This window comes from Tachyglossus aculeatus, chromosome X2 (assembly GCF_015852505.1).
Source record: "Tachyglossus aculeatus isolate mTacAcu1 chromosome X2, mTacAcu1.pri, whole genome shotgun sequence".
Classification (NCBI taxonomy): Eukaryota; Metazoa; Chordata; class Mammalia; order Monotremata; family Tachyglossidae; genus Tachyglossus; species Tachyglossus aculeatus.
The window spans coordinates 2,159,261-2,176,077 of NC_052100.1; the positions used below are offsets into that span (position 1 = coordinate 2,159,261).

Here is a 16,817-nt window from a genome sequence, read left to right on the forward strand (position 1 = left end):
TACCGTAATTATGACTGAGACAAATACATTAGAATTACGGGCAAAAAATGCAAAAAGTGAGTGCTGCTGTGGTCCTTTCAGTTACACAGTTGGAATCCAACAGCAGAAGTGAAGCACCATCATCCAAAAAAGTCACTTGGGCATCATAATCTATCTATACCAATTTCCAGAAGAGAAAATGGAATTCCTGAGAGGTTAAAATAATAATAATGATGGCATTTATTAAGCACTTACTACGTGCAAAGCACTGTTCTAAGCACCGGGGAGGTTACAAGGTGATCAGGTTGTCCCATGGGGGGCTCACAGTCTTCATCCCCATTTTACAGATTAGGGAAATGAGGCACAGAGAAGTTAAATGACTTGCCCAAGGTCACACAGCTGACAATTGGCGGAGCCGGTATTTGAACCCATGACCTCTGACTCCCAAGCCCGGGCTCTTTCCACTGAGCCACGCTGCATGTCACACGGCAGGCCGTTGGCAGAATCAGTACTCGAACCCAGGCCTTCTGACTCCCAGGCCTATGGTCTATCCACTAGACTACATTGCCTCCCCAAACTTCCCAAGTGCTTTTCAGTAATAAATAATAATAATAATAATAATAATAATAATAATAATAATAATAATAATAATAATAGTGGTATTTGTTCAGCACTATGTGCCAAGCACTGTACTAAGTGCTGGGGTGGATACAAGCAAATTGGGTTGGACAGCGTTCCTGTCTCACATGGGGCTCATAATCTTAATCCCCATTTTACAGATGAGGTAACTGAGGCACAGAGAAGTTAAGTGACTTGCCCACAGTCACACAGAGGACAAGTGGTGGAGCCGGGATTAGAACCCAGGTCCTTCCGCCTCCCAGGCCTGTGCTCTATCCACTAGGCCATGCTGCTTCACACCATTCAAACCATTTACCCCTTAATCCATTAATTCACACTGAATCAATGGTTACTTTACTGTGATTTTCCCATAGCAGGGTATTCTCCAAGAGTATAACTCCCTCATTCTAGGAGAACTCCTGATAGTATTTTCCCTGAGTGAAATTCAGAGAAGCAGCATGGCCTAGTGGATAAAACACAGGCCTGGGCATCAGAAGGACCTAGGTTCTAATCCCAACTCTGCCACTTGTCTGCGGTGTGATCTTGGGCAAGTCACTTAACGTCTCTGTGCCTCAGTTACCTCATTTGTAAAATGGGGGTTCAGACTGTGAGTCTCATTTGGGGCATGGACTGTATCCATCTGATTGGCTTGTATCTAATGCAGCACTTAGTACTGTGCCTGGAACATAGTAAGCACTTAGGAAATAGCATAAAAAGAAAACCCTCCAAAATTTTTCTAGCCAAGGCTCCTGGCTCCAGGATTGCATAAGGAAATGGGCAAGTCTTAGGGAATTGTTCCTAGCAGGGGAGTTAATGGGAGTTTTGCCCTTCACAGTCTGATCTCTGTTCTTCTGGGGCGGAAATCTGCTTAATGAAGAGACAGGCTTTAAGGTCAGCTAGTGATGTCCTCCATCTCTCATTATGTCCCCCGCAGGCATACAAAAGAAAGCTCGAATTTCTCAAGCATCACAGATCTCTCAACAGACTATCACTGGGTCAGCATTATGTAAATAATTGGGTTATGTGCTAGATAAACAAGACCACTCCCTGCTAGCCTCCCTCCAACTCAGCCCAGCTCTGTCTGCCCTTCTCAGGCACCAGGCTGGAAAGAAAGAGATAAACAGGAAATTCAGGGGGTCACAGCTCCCCTCTCCCTCCTAAACCTGGTAATGAAATGCTTATACAGAGATGTTTATCTCACAGAACACAGGAAATTTAGCTCCTTGCTGAGGTGTTAACTGTTGCTTGCTCCTCAGGGACGTGTGAAGTTCAGGGGATGGAAATGCACAGAAGAGTCTGCACAGTGCAAATGAAGAGGGGGACTGGTCAATTATCCAGTTTACTTGTTTCAAATAGACAGCCCGACCAGATAATCCAGGCCCAAAACTTCATTTGGAGCAAAATAACTGCATAAGGAAAGGGAGTGTTCTCTAGTGGACAGCATATGGGCCTGGGTGTCAGAAGACCTGTTTTCTATTTCCTTCTCTGCCACTGGCTTGCTGTGTGACCTTGGGCAAATCACTTAACCTCTCTGAGTCTCAGTTTTCTCACCTGTAAAAATCAATCAATCAGTGGTATTTAGTGAGTGCAGAGCACTGTACTAAACCTTGGGAGAGTACAATACAACAGAGTTAGTAGACATGTTCCCAGCCCACAAGAAGCTTACAGTCTAAATAATAATAATAATAATGATGGCATTTATTAAGCGCTTACTATGTGCAAAGCACTGTTCTAAGCGCTGAGGAGGTTACAAGATGATCAGGTTATCCCACGGGAGGCTCACAGTCAATCCCCATTTTACAGATGAGTTAACTGAGGCACAGAGAAGTTAAGTAACTTGCCCAAAGTCACACAGCTGACAATTGGTGGAGTCAGGATTTGAACCCATTACCTCTGACTCCAAAGCCCGGGCTCTTTCCACTGAGCCACGCTGCTTCTTTATGAAAATGAAATTTATAAGGAAAAGTGGGGCCTAGTGGAAAAAGCACGGGCCTGGGAGTCAGAGGATTTGGGTTCTAATCCCAGCCCTGCACTTGCTGCTGTGTGATCTTGGGCAAGTCATTTAACTTATCTGTGGCTCAGTTTCCTCAACTGTAAAATGGGGATTCAATAGCTGCTCTCCCTCCTACTTAGACTATGAGCCCCATGCATATCTGATTGAATTGCATCTTCCCCAGCACAGGCATTGTGACCCAGTGGATCAAGTACGGACTACCTGGGAGTCAGAAGGACCTGGGTTCTAATCCCAGCTCTGCCACTTGTCTGCTGTGTGACCTTGGACAAGTCACTTAACTTCTCCATGCCTCAGTTACCTCATTCTATAATGGGGATTAATACTGGGAGCCCAATGTGGGACATGAACTGTGTCCAACCCGACTGCCTTGTATTTAGCCCAATGCTTAGTACAGTGCCTAGCTCAGAGTTGGTGCTGAACAAATACCATAAACAAATCACATTATTATTACATCCTGAATTCATACACCTGCACTCTTTCAGCAACTCTGCCTAGATAGTGTCTTAGACAAGGGACAAACCCATTTCAACATAACTTTCTGTGAGTGCCTCTCTCACGGCTAAAATGTGAAAAATTCCGCTCCAGGACATGTCATCACCATGACAACAAGGGTGGAGGGCGTGGGGGAGGGGGGAACGATGCAGGGAGCAAGTTAGTAGCACTGTCTGCTTTACAAATTCCAGACTGATGCAGCACTAAAAGCTATAAAGCCGAAAAAAATCATTCAAGCTCTCAATGGGGCTGCTTAATGGATCTGGAGAATTAGAGGGAGTCGGGCATATTTCCACGGCTTCGCCTAAAACGCTGGAACCGTGCTAAGCCAGCATTCTCAGGATCTCTGGGCAGTGAACAGGAGGTGGACTTTTTAGAGATCCCCTGAGTCACAGCGACAGCACCAGCCCTTAAATCCACCCCCATGGAAAACCGGCTTTCCCTGCAAACAGGACAGGGCCACAGGGGCTCCTTGCTGCTGCTATTCTTTGGCCACTGGAGTCTGCAAATGAAGTTTGCAAGCTTATTATCATTACCACTCGCTCAAGTAAACTGTCCCCCTTGTAAGATTTGGGCATGGCCAGAGAACTCACAGAATAAAAAAATGAAAAGATGGGAGAGTTTAGACCCATTACAAATACGTATTGTAAACTCTCAAGTGCTTGTGTGACAGAGATGAGTAGGGGTCCTGAGTCCTGGGAGAGCAGAGATTAAGAGTTGGGGGGAAGAGGGTGGGAAACTCAGGAACACTGTCTTAGTGGTGAGCCCCTTGTGAGGCAGGGACTGTGTTCAACCTGATTAATTTGTATCTATCCCAGTGCATAGAACACTGTTTGACACAAGTATGCTCTCAACGAATACCATATTTATCTATATTAATGTCTGACTCCCCATCTAGATTGTAAATTCCTTGTGGGCAGGGGATGCATCTACCAACTCGGTTGTACAGTACTCTCCCAAGTGCTTAGTGCAATGCTCTGAAAACAGTAAGTGCTCAATAAATTCCTTTGATTCATTTACTGGTTTATTGATTAAATACCTGTTCCCCCTCCATACTAAACTGTGAGCCCCACATGGGAAAAGATTCATCTGCTCTGACTGTATTGTACATATCCTAGTGCTTAGAACAGTATTTGCATTGTTGAGTACTTAAATACTATAATAACAGTAAGATAGGTGGTTGGGAACTGGAAGGTCTTCCCATTTTGCAGATGAGGAGACTGAGGCACAGAGAAGGTAGATGACTTGCCCAAGGTGGTAAAGCAGACGAGGGGCAGAGTTGGAATTAGAACCCAGGTCCCTAGACTCCCAGGCCCATACTATCCATAAAGCCACACTGCTTCTCACTGACTTGCTCACTAGCAGCCTGGCCTAGTGGATAAAGCACAGGCCTGGGAATCAGGAGGATCTGTGTTCTAATCCTGACTCCACCACTTGTCAGCTGTTTGACCTGGGGTAACTCACTTAACTCCTCTGTGCCTCAGATACCTCATCTGTAAAATGGGGATTAATACTTTAACCCCAAATGGGAATGGACTGCACCCAACCTGATTTTCTTGAATTTACCAAAGTGCTTAGTACAGTGCCTGGCACACAGCAAGTACTAAACAAATACCATTTAAAAAAGTGTGAAAACCTAGTGGACAGTGAATATGTCATGCTTCTATTGTCAAATGAATGATGGCATTTATGAAGTCCTTACTATGTGCTAAGTGAAGGAGTAGTTACAAGATTATCAGATAAACAGACCCTGACCCACACAGGGCTCACGATCTATTTTATCCCCATTTTACAGATGAGGAAACTGGAGTGTTGAAAGGTTAGTGACTTGCCCAAAGTCACAAACGGGTCTTGGAAGAACTGAGACTATAACCCACATCTTCTGGGTCCCAGCCTCATGCTCTTTCCATTAAGCCACACTGTACTCTCCCAAGTGTTTGGTGTAGTACACTGTACCAGTGGATACTCAATATATACCATTACTACAAAGAAATCCTCAGGCACTGAGCTAATTCAGTGTCTGGGTTCTCCTCCTCCCCTTTGCCTGGATTTTTCATGCTGTGTTTTTTGTTGTTGTTGTTTAGTGGTATTGTTAAGAGCTTACTATGTGTCAGGTACTGCACTAAGAACTGGGTTGGTATGAGATAATCAGGTTGGACACAGTCCCCATCCTACATAGGGCTCACAGTCTTAATCCCCATTTTACAGGTGAAGTAACTGGGGCACAGAGAAGTTAAGTGACTTGTTCAAAGTCACACAGCAGACAAATGAAATTAGAACCCAGGTCCTCTGACTCCTAGACCTGAGCTTTATCCACTAGGCCATGCTTCTTCTCTTTCCAGCCAATCTAATTATCTCCAACTCCAACTTTATCAATCGTCAGTGGTATTTATGGAATACCTACTGAATGTTCAACACTGTACTAAGCCACTTGTTTAGACGTAAGACATACATTCCCTGCACTTAAGCATCTTTCACTCGGATGATTGATTTCATGTCTGCAGACTTGTGCCAGGAACTATGATTCTCACTCAGATCAGTCCCATTTCCCCAGAGTCACTGCTTCATCCCACTTTAGGCTACCTTCAAAACCACTCTACACTGTTGATTTGTCTTGAGACTTTTGAAGGGGTACACTACTGCCCACTCAACTACTTGGGAATGAATTCACTTAGACATACTCACCATGCCACTTTAATTTGCTGAAGACGAGCATCTCTTTGCCTCAGGGCCTGGGGAGCCTTCCCTTCAAAACATTTTGTGCTTTTTATAACCTCTAGGATTCTCCTCTGGGAATCCAAGTCAAAGAGACTGCTCATTAAGCACGTCTAGGGTGTCAACACTGGGAAAGTCAAAGAATATTTTCCTTTTCCCCTTCAAAAAAACTGATGAAGATTTAATTGAGGGCAGAGATATTGTCTATTAACTACATTGTACTCTCCCAAGCACTTAGTATGGTGCTCTTGCACATGTCCTCCCTTGTGCCTGGAAATTCCTGCCCCAATAATCAGTCATATTTATTAAGTGCTTACTGTGTGCACAGTATTGTATTAAGCACTTGGGTGAGTGAGAAGCATCATGGCTTAGTGGAAAGATCAAGAGCCTAGGTATCAGAGGACCTGGATTCTAATCCCAGCTCTGCCCTGTGTCTGTTGTGTGACCTTGGGCAAGTCAACTTAACTTCTCTATGCCTCAGTTACCTCATTTGTAAAATGGGGATTAAATCATATTCCCTCCAGTTTAGACCGTGAACCACATGTGTAAGAAGGACTGTGTCCAACCTACTTAACCTGTATTTATCCCTGCACTTAGAATAGTGTTTGGTACATTGCACACAAAAAGTGTTCAGTAATACAATTGATTGATTAATTGGACTGTATTTACTTACAACAGTAGTGGGCTAGAGAATTCATGGAAGCCATCTGAAAGGATAGCCAAAACAGAACTGGGGTCCAGTCCTGTTAGCCTTGCCCAGGAGCCCAGAATTTGTTAATCCATCCTTCTTTTCTTAATATGACTAGATTGTAAACTCTTATAGGGCAGTGATCATGTCTATTCATTGTACTTTAATCTCTCAACCACCCTCTGTAGTAAGGGCTCAAAAAATATTGATTGATTAATCTTGGCATGTTAATGTATTCATTTTTCTACTTTTCCAGTTATGCCCCGGTTATTGCAGTGTTGTATTTTCTCCTGTTTCCACCCTCTGATCATAATTTGTGTCTTTCTGGCTCCCCCATTAGATTGAAAATTCCTTGAGGTAAGGGACTGTAGGCAACAGTTCTAGGAGGGTGAAAGGGGCAATCATCCCAACATCTGTCTCAACTAAACTCCCTATCTTGCCCACTTGAGGTTTCAGACTCACCTCTCCACATTCCCACTAATCCCCCTAGCACAAGGCTGTGAATTAATCGAGCAGTTTAGTGACAGCCAGGATGGAATTAATCAATTGAGGAAAACAACTGCAGGGAGCCCACGTGCCCTCCAGCCCCTCCTAAAAGGAGTGCTGCAAGCTGCTTCCCAGAGGGATGGGAAGGGGGTTAAATGAGTACTAATGTGTTAACAGGACACAGGGGTACTGGACACATATCGGGAGTGTTTGCCATTAATATGTGAATCTGGTCACACTGAGCAAGCTGCTCTGCCAAGCCACTGATAAACTGCAGAGGATTTTAGAAGCTGGCTTAGCTGGCAGTGCAATGCTTATCTCTTCTGTAGAATTTTCCCCTTGGCTCTACTTTATAGACACTGAGGATTTTATTTTTTAATGGTATTTGTTAAACGTTTGCTATGTATCAGGCATTGTGCTAAACTCTGGGGTTGCTGCAAGTTAATCAGGTTGGACATAGTCCATGTCCCACGTGGGGCTCACAGTCTTAATCCCCGTTTTTACTGATGATGTAAGTGAGGCCCAGAGAAGTGAAGTGACTTACCCAAGGTCACACAGCTGACAAATGGTGGAGCTAGGATTAAATCTCAAGTCCTCTGATTCCTAGGCTTGTGCTTTATCCACTAGGCTACACTGTTTCCCGATGTACTCTATATTGTACTCTCCCAAGCACCTAGTACAGTGCTCTGCACACAGTAAGCTCTCAGTAAATATGGTTGACTGACTAGTCATAAGCACAGAATACTCAGGAAGTAGTGCAGGGAGAGCCCAGAGAAACTGGCTTCCCCTCAGCACCCCCAAAAAATGAGTGATTAGCACCTTCCTGAGACCAAAGGAGAGAGCAAGACTAAGGGAATGTGAAATTAATACTTGTACTGATTGTATATCTGTGGCAGGCAGGGTTAACCAGCCCTCAGAGCAGCCCTTTGGGGCTTGTAGGTGGATAAATTGAGGCCCAGAGAGGAGAATAACCTTTGCAGAACCCCCTTGCTGGTCAGTGTTGATATTCAATTTCAGATTTCTGCTCAGGAGGAGGTCCACAGGGGCAAATTGAAGCAGGGATTGAAGGTGGGCCTCTATATCCTTGAGAAACAAGTTAATATTGCATTTCACTTCCTAGGTTAAGTGGCTGAGAAGGAAAAGCTATTGACTTCCTGGCATTCAGGTTTTCCATTAACTGGCTCCCTCTTCCCTACCCTCTCTTTTCTCCTCCTTATACCCTAGCTTATGTTCTTTGCTGTTCCCAACCAAACTTTCTCACCACCCCTCCCTCTTAACACTCCCAACTCTGACCCATCACTCCCACCTTTCCCCCTATCTGTAACACCCTCCCCCTTTAGCTTCCCCAAATCATGTCCCTCTACTACTTCGAAGCCCACTTTAAAAAAAAACCTCTTCCAGAAGGCCTTCCCTGCTTGATCATACCAACTCCATCAACCACCTTAACACTTAGGTACCTATTCAATCACTAGTAGTCCTGTATTCATATCTATTATTTATATCTATTATCTCATTCTTAACTATGGTATATTCATCACTTTGTCTAATCTTTCCAACTTGATCATAAACTCAATGGAATTATGTCATTTTCTTCTTTCTGTTCTTCAATCCACCAATCAGTAGCTTTTATTGAGCACTTATAGTGTGCCCGGTAATGTACTGAGTACTTGGGAAAGCCCATTAGAGGAAGAAGACATGATCTCTGTTCTCAAGGAACATACAGTGCTCCCCAAGCACCTAGTATGGCACTCTACACACAATAAAAGATCAATAAATGCTGATGAAACTCTTTCTGCCTCAGTCCACTGAATTCCCTTCCACACTTTCCACTTTTACTCTCCCATTAATTAGGAGGTTGGGTAGTGAATAATTTTCAGTTCCATCCCTGCCTCCTGTCAGCTTTAGCTCCCTGTCAACTTCAGTGGCTTGTGCTATCTTTATGACAGCAGTGACTTTCTGTTGAAGTGTCTGGTGATCATATAATGGGAATGTGAGCCGATGCAATTATAACAACAAAAGCACTATGAGCTTCCAGAGAATATAGTTCCATGGATATGCCTCATTCTGAGAACAATCTGAAAGGTATGTGGTTCTTCGGAGAAGGACAACCTAATGCTTATATTATTAGTGACTATTGTGAATGGTCCTCTTTGGGCCCTGCCAATCCCAAATCCTCCAAATCTTTGAAACCACGGAACAATTGGTTTCCAGGCCTGTGAAGATAAGCTTTCTTTCGCAAATGAGAAGCACCTTTCCTTCATTCAGTTGTATTTATTGAGTGCTTATTGTGTGCAGATCACTGTATTGAGTGATTGGGAGAGTACAGCAATAAACTGACACTGATCCCTGGGGAACCAGACCCTTCGGGATTCTAGAGTAACAGTAGTTATTTTTAATTCCAATGTCACCTGTCACCCATCACTTCAATTTCACTGGTCATTCTAATGCCACCTATAACTCCTGTTAACTATTACCCAGGAATAGGTAAGAGATAAGCATCAACCCAGAATCTAGCCATACTCTTGAAGCAGGGAAGCTGTGAGATGATGAGTTTCCAGGAAAGGGAAATATAGAAGATTCCCCCAGACAGAATACTCAGTCAGGTCTTTCAGAATATGTATTTTCCAATACATTTTTTTTGTGGGAATGTGACAGCAGAATGAGGGAGTTTTCTTCCAACAAGATGTGTCTGTCTGAATACCTTGTGATGCAGGGTCAAAAGTAGTAGCTGGGCACACGTGGGGCATTAAGACACAGAGTCAGTACTACATCAAACATTTTCCTTAACATAGGGTTCAAGAATACTACCCCCATGCTCGAGAACTGACTGCATTTTGAATTTGGACAGCCCTCTTTTCTGTCCAAAGCCATTTCACCAGAAGTATCTCATTCTGTCCTTAAACACCCTGGCAAGATAGGGGAAAACAGGCATGATTATCCTCATTTTGTAGACGTGGAAACTGATGCCCAGAGAGGTTAAGTCACTTGCCCAAGGTCACACAGAAGGCCAGTGCTACCGAGAGCCCTGTTTCCAATATTCCCTGTGCATGCAGGGTTGCAGGGGATTTTTAAGCTGCAACACAATGACACCCTTAAAAGTTTTAGGACACTGAGAAACTATGGTTGTGCCTAGACTCTTGATGAGCTGGGAGGCTGGGCTCTGAGGTTCCAACACATCATCATCATCAATCGTATTTATTGAGCACTTACTGTGTGCAGAGCACTGTACTAAGCGCTTGGGAAGTACAAGTTGGCAACATATAGAGACAGTCCCTATCCAACAGTGGGCTCACAGTCTAAAAGACATCCCCTTTCCTTGAATTTTGTCTTATGTTGTTTTCATATTTATACTATTTCATCTTTCCTACTGTGTCTGTCTTCAAAGCCTTACCCACCTTATACTTAGATTGTGAGCCCCTGGGGGGACAGAGATCATATCTCAGCAAGGTGTAGTGGATAGAGCACGGGCCTGGGAATCAGAAGATCATGGATTCTAATCCCGGCTCTGCCACTTGTCTGCTGTGTGACCTTGGAGAAGTCACTTCACTTCTCTGTGCCTCAATTACCTCACCCGTAAAATGGGGATTGAGACAGAGTCCTGTGTGAGACAGGGACTGTGTCCAACCTTACTTGCTTGTATCCACCCCAGTGCTTAGTACAGTGGCTGACACATAGTAAGTGCTTAACAAATACCATAATTATTATCTCCCATCTATGTATTTTTTTCCAGCGCTTAATATAGTCCTCCACACAAGCAGCAAGGTTTAGTGGAAAAAGCATGGGCTTGGGAGTCAGAGGTCATGGGTTTCAATCCCAGCTCCGTCACTTGTCAGCTGTGTGACTTTGGGCAAGTCACTTCACTTTGCCTCAGTTACCTCATCTGTAAAATGGGGATTAAGACTGTGAGCCCCATGTGGGACAACCTGATTACCTTGCATGCCCCCCAGCGTTTAGAGCAGTGCTGGCACTTAGTAAGCGCTTAACAAATACCATCATTATTATTACATAGAGGTGCTTGATAAATATTACCACTACTATTGTTACTTCTATCATTCATACTAGTGGTACCACTAAAACTACCACAGCATGACTCAGTGGAAAGAGCACAGGCTTTGGAGTCAGAGGTCATGGGTTTGAATCTCAGCTCTGCCACATCTGCTGTGTGACCTTGGGCAAGTAACTTAACTTCTCTAAGCCTCAGTTACCTCATCTGTAAAATGGGCATTAAGACTGTGGGACAGCCTGATCACCTTGTAACCCCCCAGCACTTAGAACAGTGTTTTGTACATAGTAAGCGCTTAACAAATGCCATCATTATTATTATTATTATTGCTACTAAAAACTACTACTACTATGGCAATCTGGTACTAAAATAATATTATAATATTATGTGTAGATAATATTATAATATAATATAATAATAATAATGGCATTTGCTTAGCACTTTCTATGTGTCAGGCACTGTTGTAAACACTAGGGCAGATGCAAGTTACTCACATTGGACACTGTCCCTGTCCTACATAGGGCTCACAGTCTAGTAGGAGTGAGAAAACCAAGTTTCCTGAATCACAATCCCAAGGTCTTTCCATTACCTCTGTTTTTTGAGGACCACACCCACACCCCCAAAGCAAGAATCGAGGGGTACAGGTCCTTACCTGTATTCGCACTGGATACGGTTGGCCACTGCTGATCAGGTCCCCCAAGCCGGCCATGCAGGATACCAGCCTCCTCCAGGTGCACAGAGCTGAAGAAACACACACCCGTTAGCCTGGCTGTGTATTTCCCAACTCCCAAGACCACCATGCTTCCAAGGACTCAGGCACTGGGCTAATAAATCCCCTCCTGCTTGAGTCATTACCACTGGACAATTATTCTGCATAAGCTGCAGGATCGCTGCTGGCTTATTTACTATAAGGCCCAACCCTAAACTGGGGCCCTGTTGGCCATAAACATATTTCATCATTTGCCATTTTTGTTTTCATCAGTGCCATATGACGCTCATTTATTTGGAGGAGCGGTCGCCTGGGTGCAAAGGCTATTTTAATAATGGTTTAAGGTCTTCATATAGCCATAAATTAGGAAAGATGGTTCCTGTTTTCTCTCGGCCTCTTCCAACAGCCACCCACAAACCAGGGACTAGCGCTAAACCCTTAAAATCCACTTCATCCATTTGCAGTCTTGGGCCTATTATTTCAAATTTGCCACCAATGTAGTTTCCAACTGGGCTATCTGGTTTTTGGTTCTGGAACCAACCACCATTTTCCTCCTTCCTCTGACATAGTTCCACCTGCTAGCCACCACCCTACTCCTGTCCTCAGAGTTCATCTTGTAAATATTGTAAGGGAGTGAGAGCCATCTGTAATGATCTTTTGAGGCCAATTTAGATGTCATATACCTCTTGCCCTGCTCCACTCCCCTTTTGCAATCTCTCAACTTTCTCTTGCGACTGCCTACCATGATACCCTGCAAACTACAAGCAAACAAAGGGTCTAGAAGAAAGTAGCTCTGTTGGTGCCTGAGAAGTAAATTGTCTTTTTAATAAGCCTAGCCCCAAGCTCCCCTAGACATTGCTCACAATGGCCCCTGCAGGCTTGGAGTTGGCATCTGCTTTGCAGCTGACATTTCACCTCTTCTTGGCCTGGTCAGAATCAGTAAAAGCCCCTGCTAATTTCTGATCTCAAGGCGAGGTTCAGAAGAGGGGGAATAAATTACCAATACATGTACCACTTAGAAGTAAGTGTGTTCCCGGTTTTTAACATCAAACTGATCTCTTTGTCACAACTTTGCCTTTGCAACCCAGTTCCCCTTCTCCTTAAGGGTGATTCATCTTGACTGACAAACATTAGTTAAGTGATATAATCGGGGCATTGGTTTAACATTGATTTCCTTTCCTTTCATTCAAGTTTGATTTCTGCTCAGAAAGGAGGAAGTACAAACTGCACCAAACACTGCAAATAGCAAATACATCAGCCCAGCAAGGACAATCTTTAACCGTGTCTGGTATGAAAAGGACAGTCAGGGACCTATAGCTTTTTCAGTCACAGTTAAATAGATAATGCTCCCCATCCAGAAGATCAACTTTGAAAGTGAGAGATAACAGTTCATGGAATAAGCATAATAGGATGGATATATTATGTATTTAGAGAATATAATTGGATATTATAATCAGATATACATCTTTTGCTCTTATTCAAACAGAGGCTGAAGCATAAACGTCTTCTGCTCAAGCTGTCCTTTTCTAGCCAGGGAATTATTGATTTCTTGGCCCTCCCCCTCTTCGTATCTAGAGGCTCAGGCAATTATTATGAATTTTTCATTCCCCACCATGGTTGCAAATCAGCCTCGCTATTGGTGCAGATCAGCTCTGGGGATAATGTTAAATAATCAATTACTGCCAAAGTGACACTGCAGGAGAACCAATATGCTCTTTAATTTAGGCCCTTGTAACAGCTGCTGTTGTTTGGGGAAAATAATTTATAAGATGCCAGATTAGGGGGATATGAATACCCACCAATCTAATCTCCCTGAGTACCCAGTGTCATTGAAGAGACCAAGAACTTCCAGACAGATAGAAAGGATAACAATGTCCTAAGCTCTTTAGAACTGCTTTTATCAGGAACAAGTTTTGCATGATCACAGATAAGGAATTCAGTAATTGCTTTAATCATACATTAATAATCAATTTGTGATGGGCAACCGACATTGATATTTATCCTGAACGATGTTCCTGAGACTATTAAAATGTGGTAGGAAGCCTAGAAGGTACTGTGCTTCAGGGAGTAGAGCCTGAGAAGTTCTCATCCCTCAGAGAAACTTTAGTAATTCTTAAGAACATGCCTCAGTGAGGAGTCAGAAGCATTGACTCCTAGGATTTGACACACAAATCTGTGAAGCGTTCCATATTTTAAGCCCTACTGAGAGCTCACCTCCTCCAAAAGACCTTCTCAGACTGAGCCCCCTTTTTTCTCTCCTCCTCCCCATCCCCCCACCCTACCTCCTTCCCCTCCCCACAGCACCTTTATATATGTTTGTACAGATTTATTATTCTAATTACTTGCACACATTTACTATTCTATTTATTTTGTTAATAATGTGATGGAGGGGATTCGGTTGGCGCCTCCTCCTGCAGCCCCGGGATGGGGCCCCCTTACCCGAGCCCTCCCCGGATCTCCCTCCCCCTCCTCCGAAATGGGTCCTTGCCGTGCTGCCCCTGCTCCGTTCCCCATGGCTGGAAAAATGGGGGTTCAACCCCTGTTGTCCCTCCTACTTGGACTGTGAGCCCCATGTCAGGCACGGTCCCTAATCTCCGTGATTAACTGGTTTATTAGAGAAGCTCAGTGGAAAGAGTGCGGGCTTGGGAGTCAGAGGTCATGTGTTCTAATCCCTACTTTCCCACATGTCTGCTGTGTGACCTTGGGCAAGTCACTTAACTTCTCTGAGCTTCCGTTCCCTCATCTGTAAAATGGGGATGAAGACTCTGAGCCCCACGTGGGACAATGTGATTACACTGTATCCCCCCCGGCGCTTAGAGCGGTGCTTTGCACGTGATAAGCGCTTAACAAATGCCATCATTATTATTATTATTTTAAAAATGGTATTTGTTAAGTGCTTACTGCATGCCAGGCGCTGTTCTGAGCTCTGATTGAATGACTGAATGAATGAATGAATACGAGTTCATCAGGTTGGACACAATCCGTATCCCACGTGGAGCTCACGGGTTTATCCCCATTTTGCAAATGAGATGGGCGGGACGCAGTGAAATGACAGGCCCATAGTCATAGAAGACGAGTGGTGGAATTGGGATTAGAACCCAGGTCCTTCTAACTCTCTGGCCCTGGGATCTATCTTTTATTATTATCATCCTTTCTATCCCTAAGCTACACTGTTTTTCTATTTTATATCTACCCCAATCCTTAGAACAGTGCTTGACACACAGTAAGGGCTTGTCCCAAACTGAGCCCCCTCCTTCCTCTCCCCCTCCCCCTCACAATCCCCCCCGCCTTACCTCCTTCCCCTCCCCACAGCACCTGTATATGTTTGTTTGTACATATTTATTACTTTATTTTACTTGTACATATTTATTCTATTTATTTTATTTTGTTAATATGTTTTGTTGTCTGTCTTCCCCTTCTAGACTGTGAGCCTGCTGTTGGGTAGGGACCATCTCTATATGTTGCAAACTTGTACTTCCCAAGCGCTTAGTACAGTGCTCCGCACACAGTAAGCACTCAATAAATACGACTGACTGAATGAATCTAGCTTTATTTTTATTTATTCTGATGACCTGACACCTGTCCACAGGTTTTGTTTTGTTGTCTGTCTCCCCCTTCTAGACTGTGAGCCCGTTGTTGGGTAGGGACCGTCTCTATATGTTGCCAACTTGTACTTCCCAAGCGCTTAGTACAGTGCTCTGCACGCAGTAAGCGCTCAATAAATACGATTGAATGAATGAATAGGATTTACCTAGGCGGGAGGGGCGGGGCTAGCTAACCCAAGGCAGTTAAGAATTGCCCCCGGCAGAGGAAAGAGAAGGGGAAAAGGAAAGGCAAGGGGGAGAGGGGAGAGTTCTCCCGGGATTTCTCCTCCAGGTGTGAGGACAAGTTTTACTGGTGATCCTGAGTCGGCTCATCTTTCTGGAGCAAACTCATATCAGGGAGTCCCAAAACATCAGTGTCCAGGGGAGGGAAAACGGAATTCATAGCTGCTCACTCTAAGGGGGTGTTGGTGTGATTAACCCCACAGTTTTTTCAATTGAATTCTCAGACAACCTACATCTTTGTCAAGACCAGAGAATATCCAAGAAGGGGAAAAATAGGCACAAAATGGCAGCAATAATGGAATTCCTCTAAGAGGACATCAGAGCAGCGTTGGGTGGGACAACAGACCCTCCTCGGTGCAGACCTGTTCGGTGCGGCAGAATGAGGCGACCCAGGATTATAAATAGCAGTAAAAGAGAATACATACCTATGCATTCCAGCTCTGAGCGATGCAGAATAACGCCAGTCTGGATTGGGCTGCTTCGGCTGTAAAAACATGAGGGATTTTTCTGTTAATCCAAGGGGGAAAAATGGCTTGCCGCGGAAACAACTGAAGTGAATCCTTTTTTCCAGAATATTTTCCTATAGATATTTGGTATTCTGTCTCACTGAAGTTTTACCTCCAAACCACCTGAAGTAAAGCTAAATAATTTGCAACTCGGTATTTGAGTCTGGAAGAACCGAAGCAGCGTGGCTCAGTGGAAAGAGGCCGGGCTTTGGAGTCAGAGGTCATGGCTTCAAATTCCGACTCTGCCACTTGTTAGCTGTGTGACTTTGGGCAAGTCACTTCACTTCTCTGTGCCTCAGTTACCTCATCTGTAAAATGGGGACTAAGACTGTGAGCCCCCTGTGGGACAACCTGATCACCTTGTAACCTCCCCAGCGCTAAGAACAGTGCTTTGCACATAGTAAGTACTTAATAAATGCCATTAAAAAAAATGACTCCAGGTTCAAGACAGAGTGTGTGGTCAACCTCTGAAATGTTGTTAGTACCAAGAAGGAGTGTTTTCTTTTCAATTTGCAGGTTGTAAATCCTTGACCCACTCTTCCACACCGGATTTGATTGATCTAATGAGTTCTTCTCGACTCCAGTCACGCCCCTTCTCCCCAGCCCTCATCACCTCAAATCCTGGATGTGTTGTTTTCTCAAAAATAACCCGAACAGGCTGGGATTTTGCTGGAAAATGTATGGAAAATGTCAACATGAGCAGGAATAAGAGGACACAACTATTTAAAGAGCAAGCGTTTTATGAGCAGGGAATGTGTTGCTGCTTTACTTTGCATTGCC

At 44.1% G+C, this 16,817-nt stretch overlaps 1 protein-coding gene across 6 annotated transcripts in view; it reads right to left on the reverse strand.

Annotated features, from left to right (window-relative positions):
- The window catches only part of LOC119949286 (protocadherin alpha-C2-like), a 125,337-nt gene that overhangs the window by 14,772 nt on the left and 93,748 nt on the right, over positions 1 to 16,817 (reverse strand). For all 6 annotated transcript variants that reach the window (XM_038770917.1, XM_038770914.1, XM_038770915.1 and 3 more), the window contains exons 2-3: positions 15,957 to 16,015; positions 11,648 to 11,736 (exon numbers count right to left, since the gene is read on the reverse strand). In XM_038770917.1, coding sequence (XP_038626845.1) covers positions 11,648 to 11,736; positions 15,957 to 16,015 — 148 coding nt within the window. The remainder of the gene's footprint in view (positions 1 to 11,647; positions 11,737 to 15,956; positions 16,016 to 16,817) is intronic.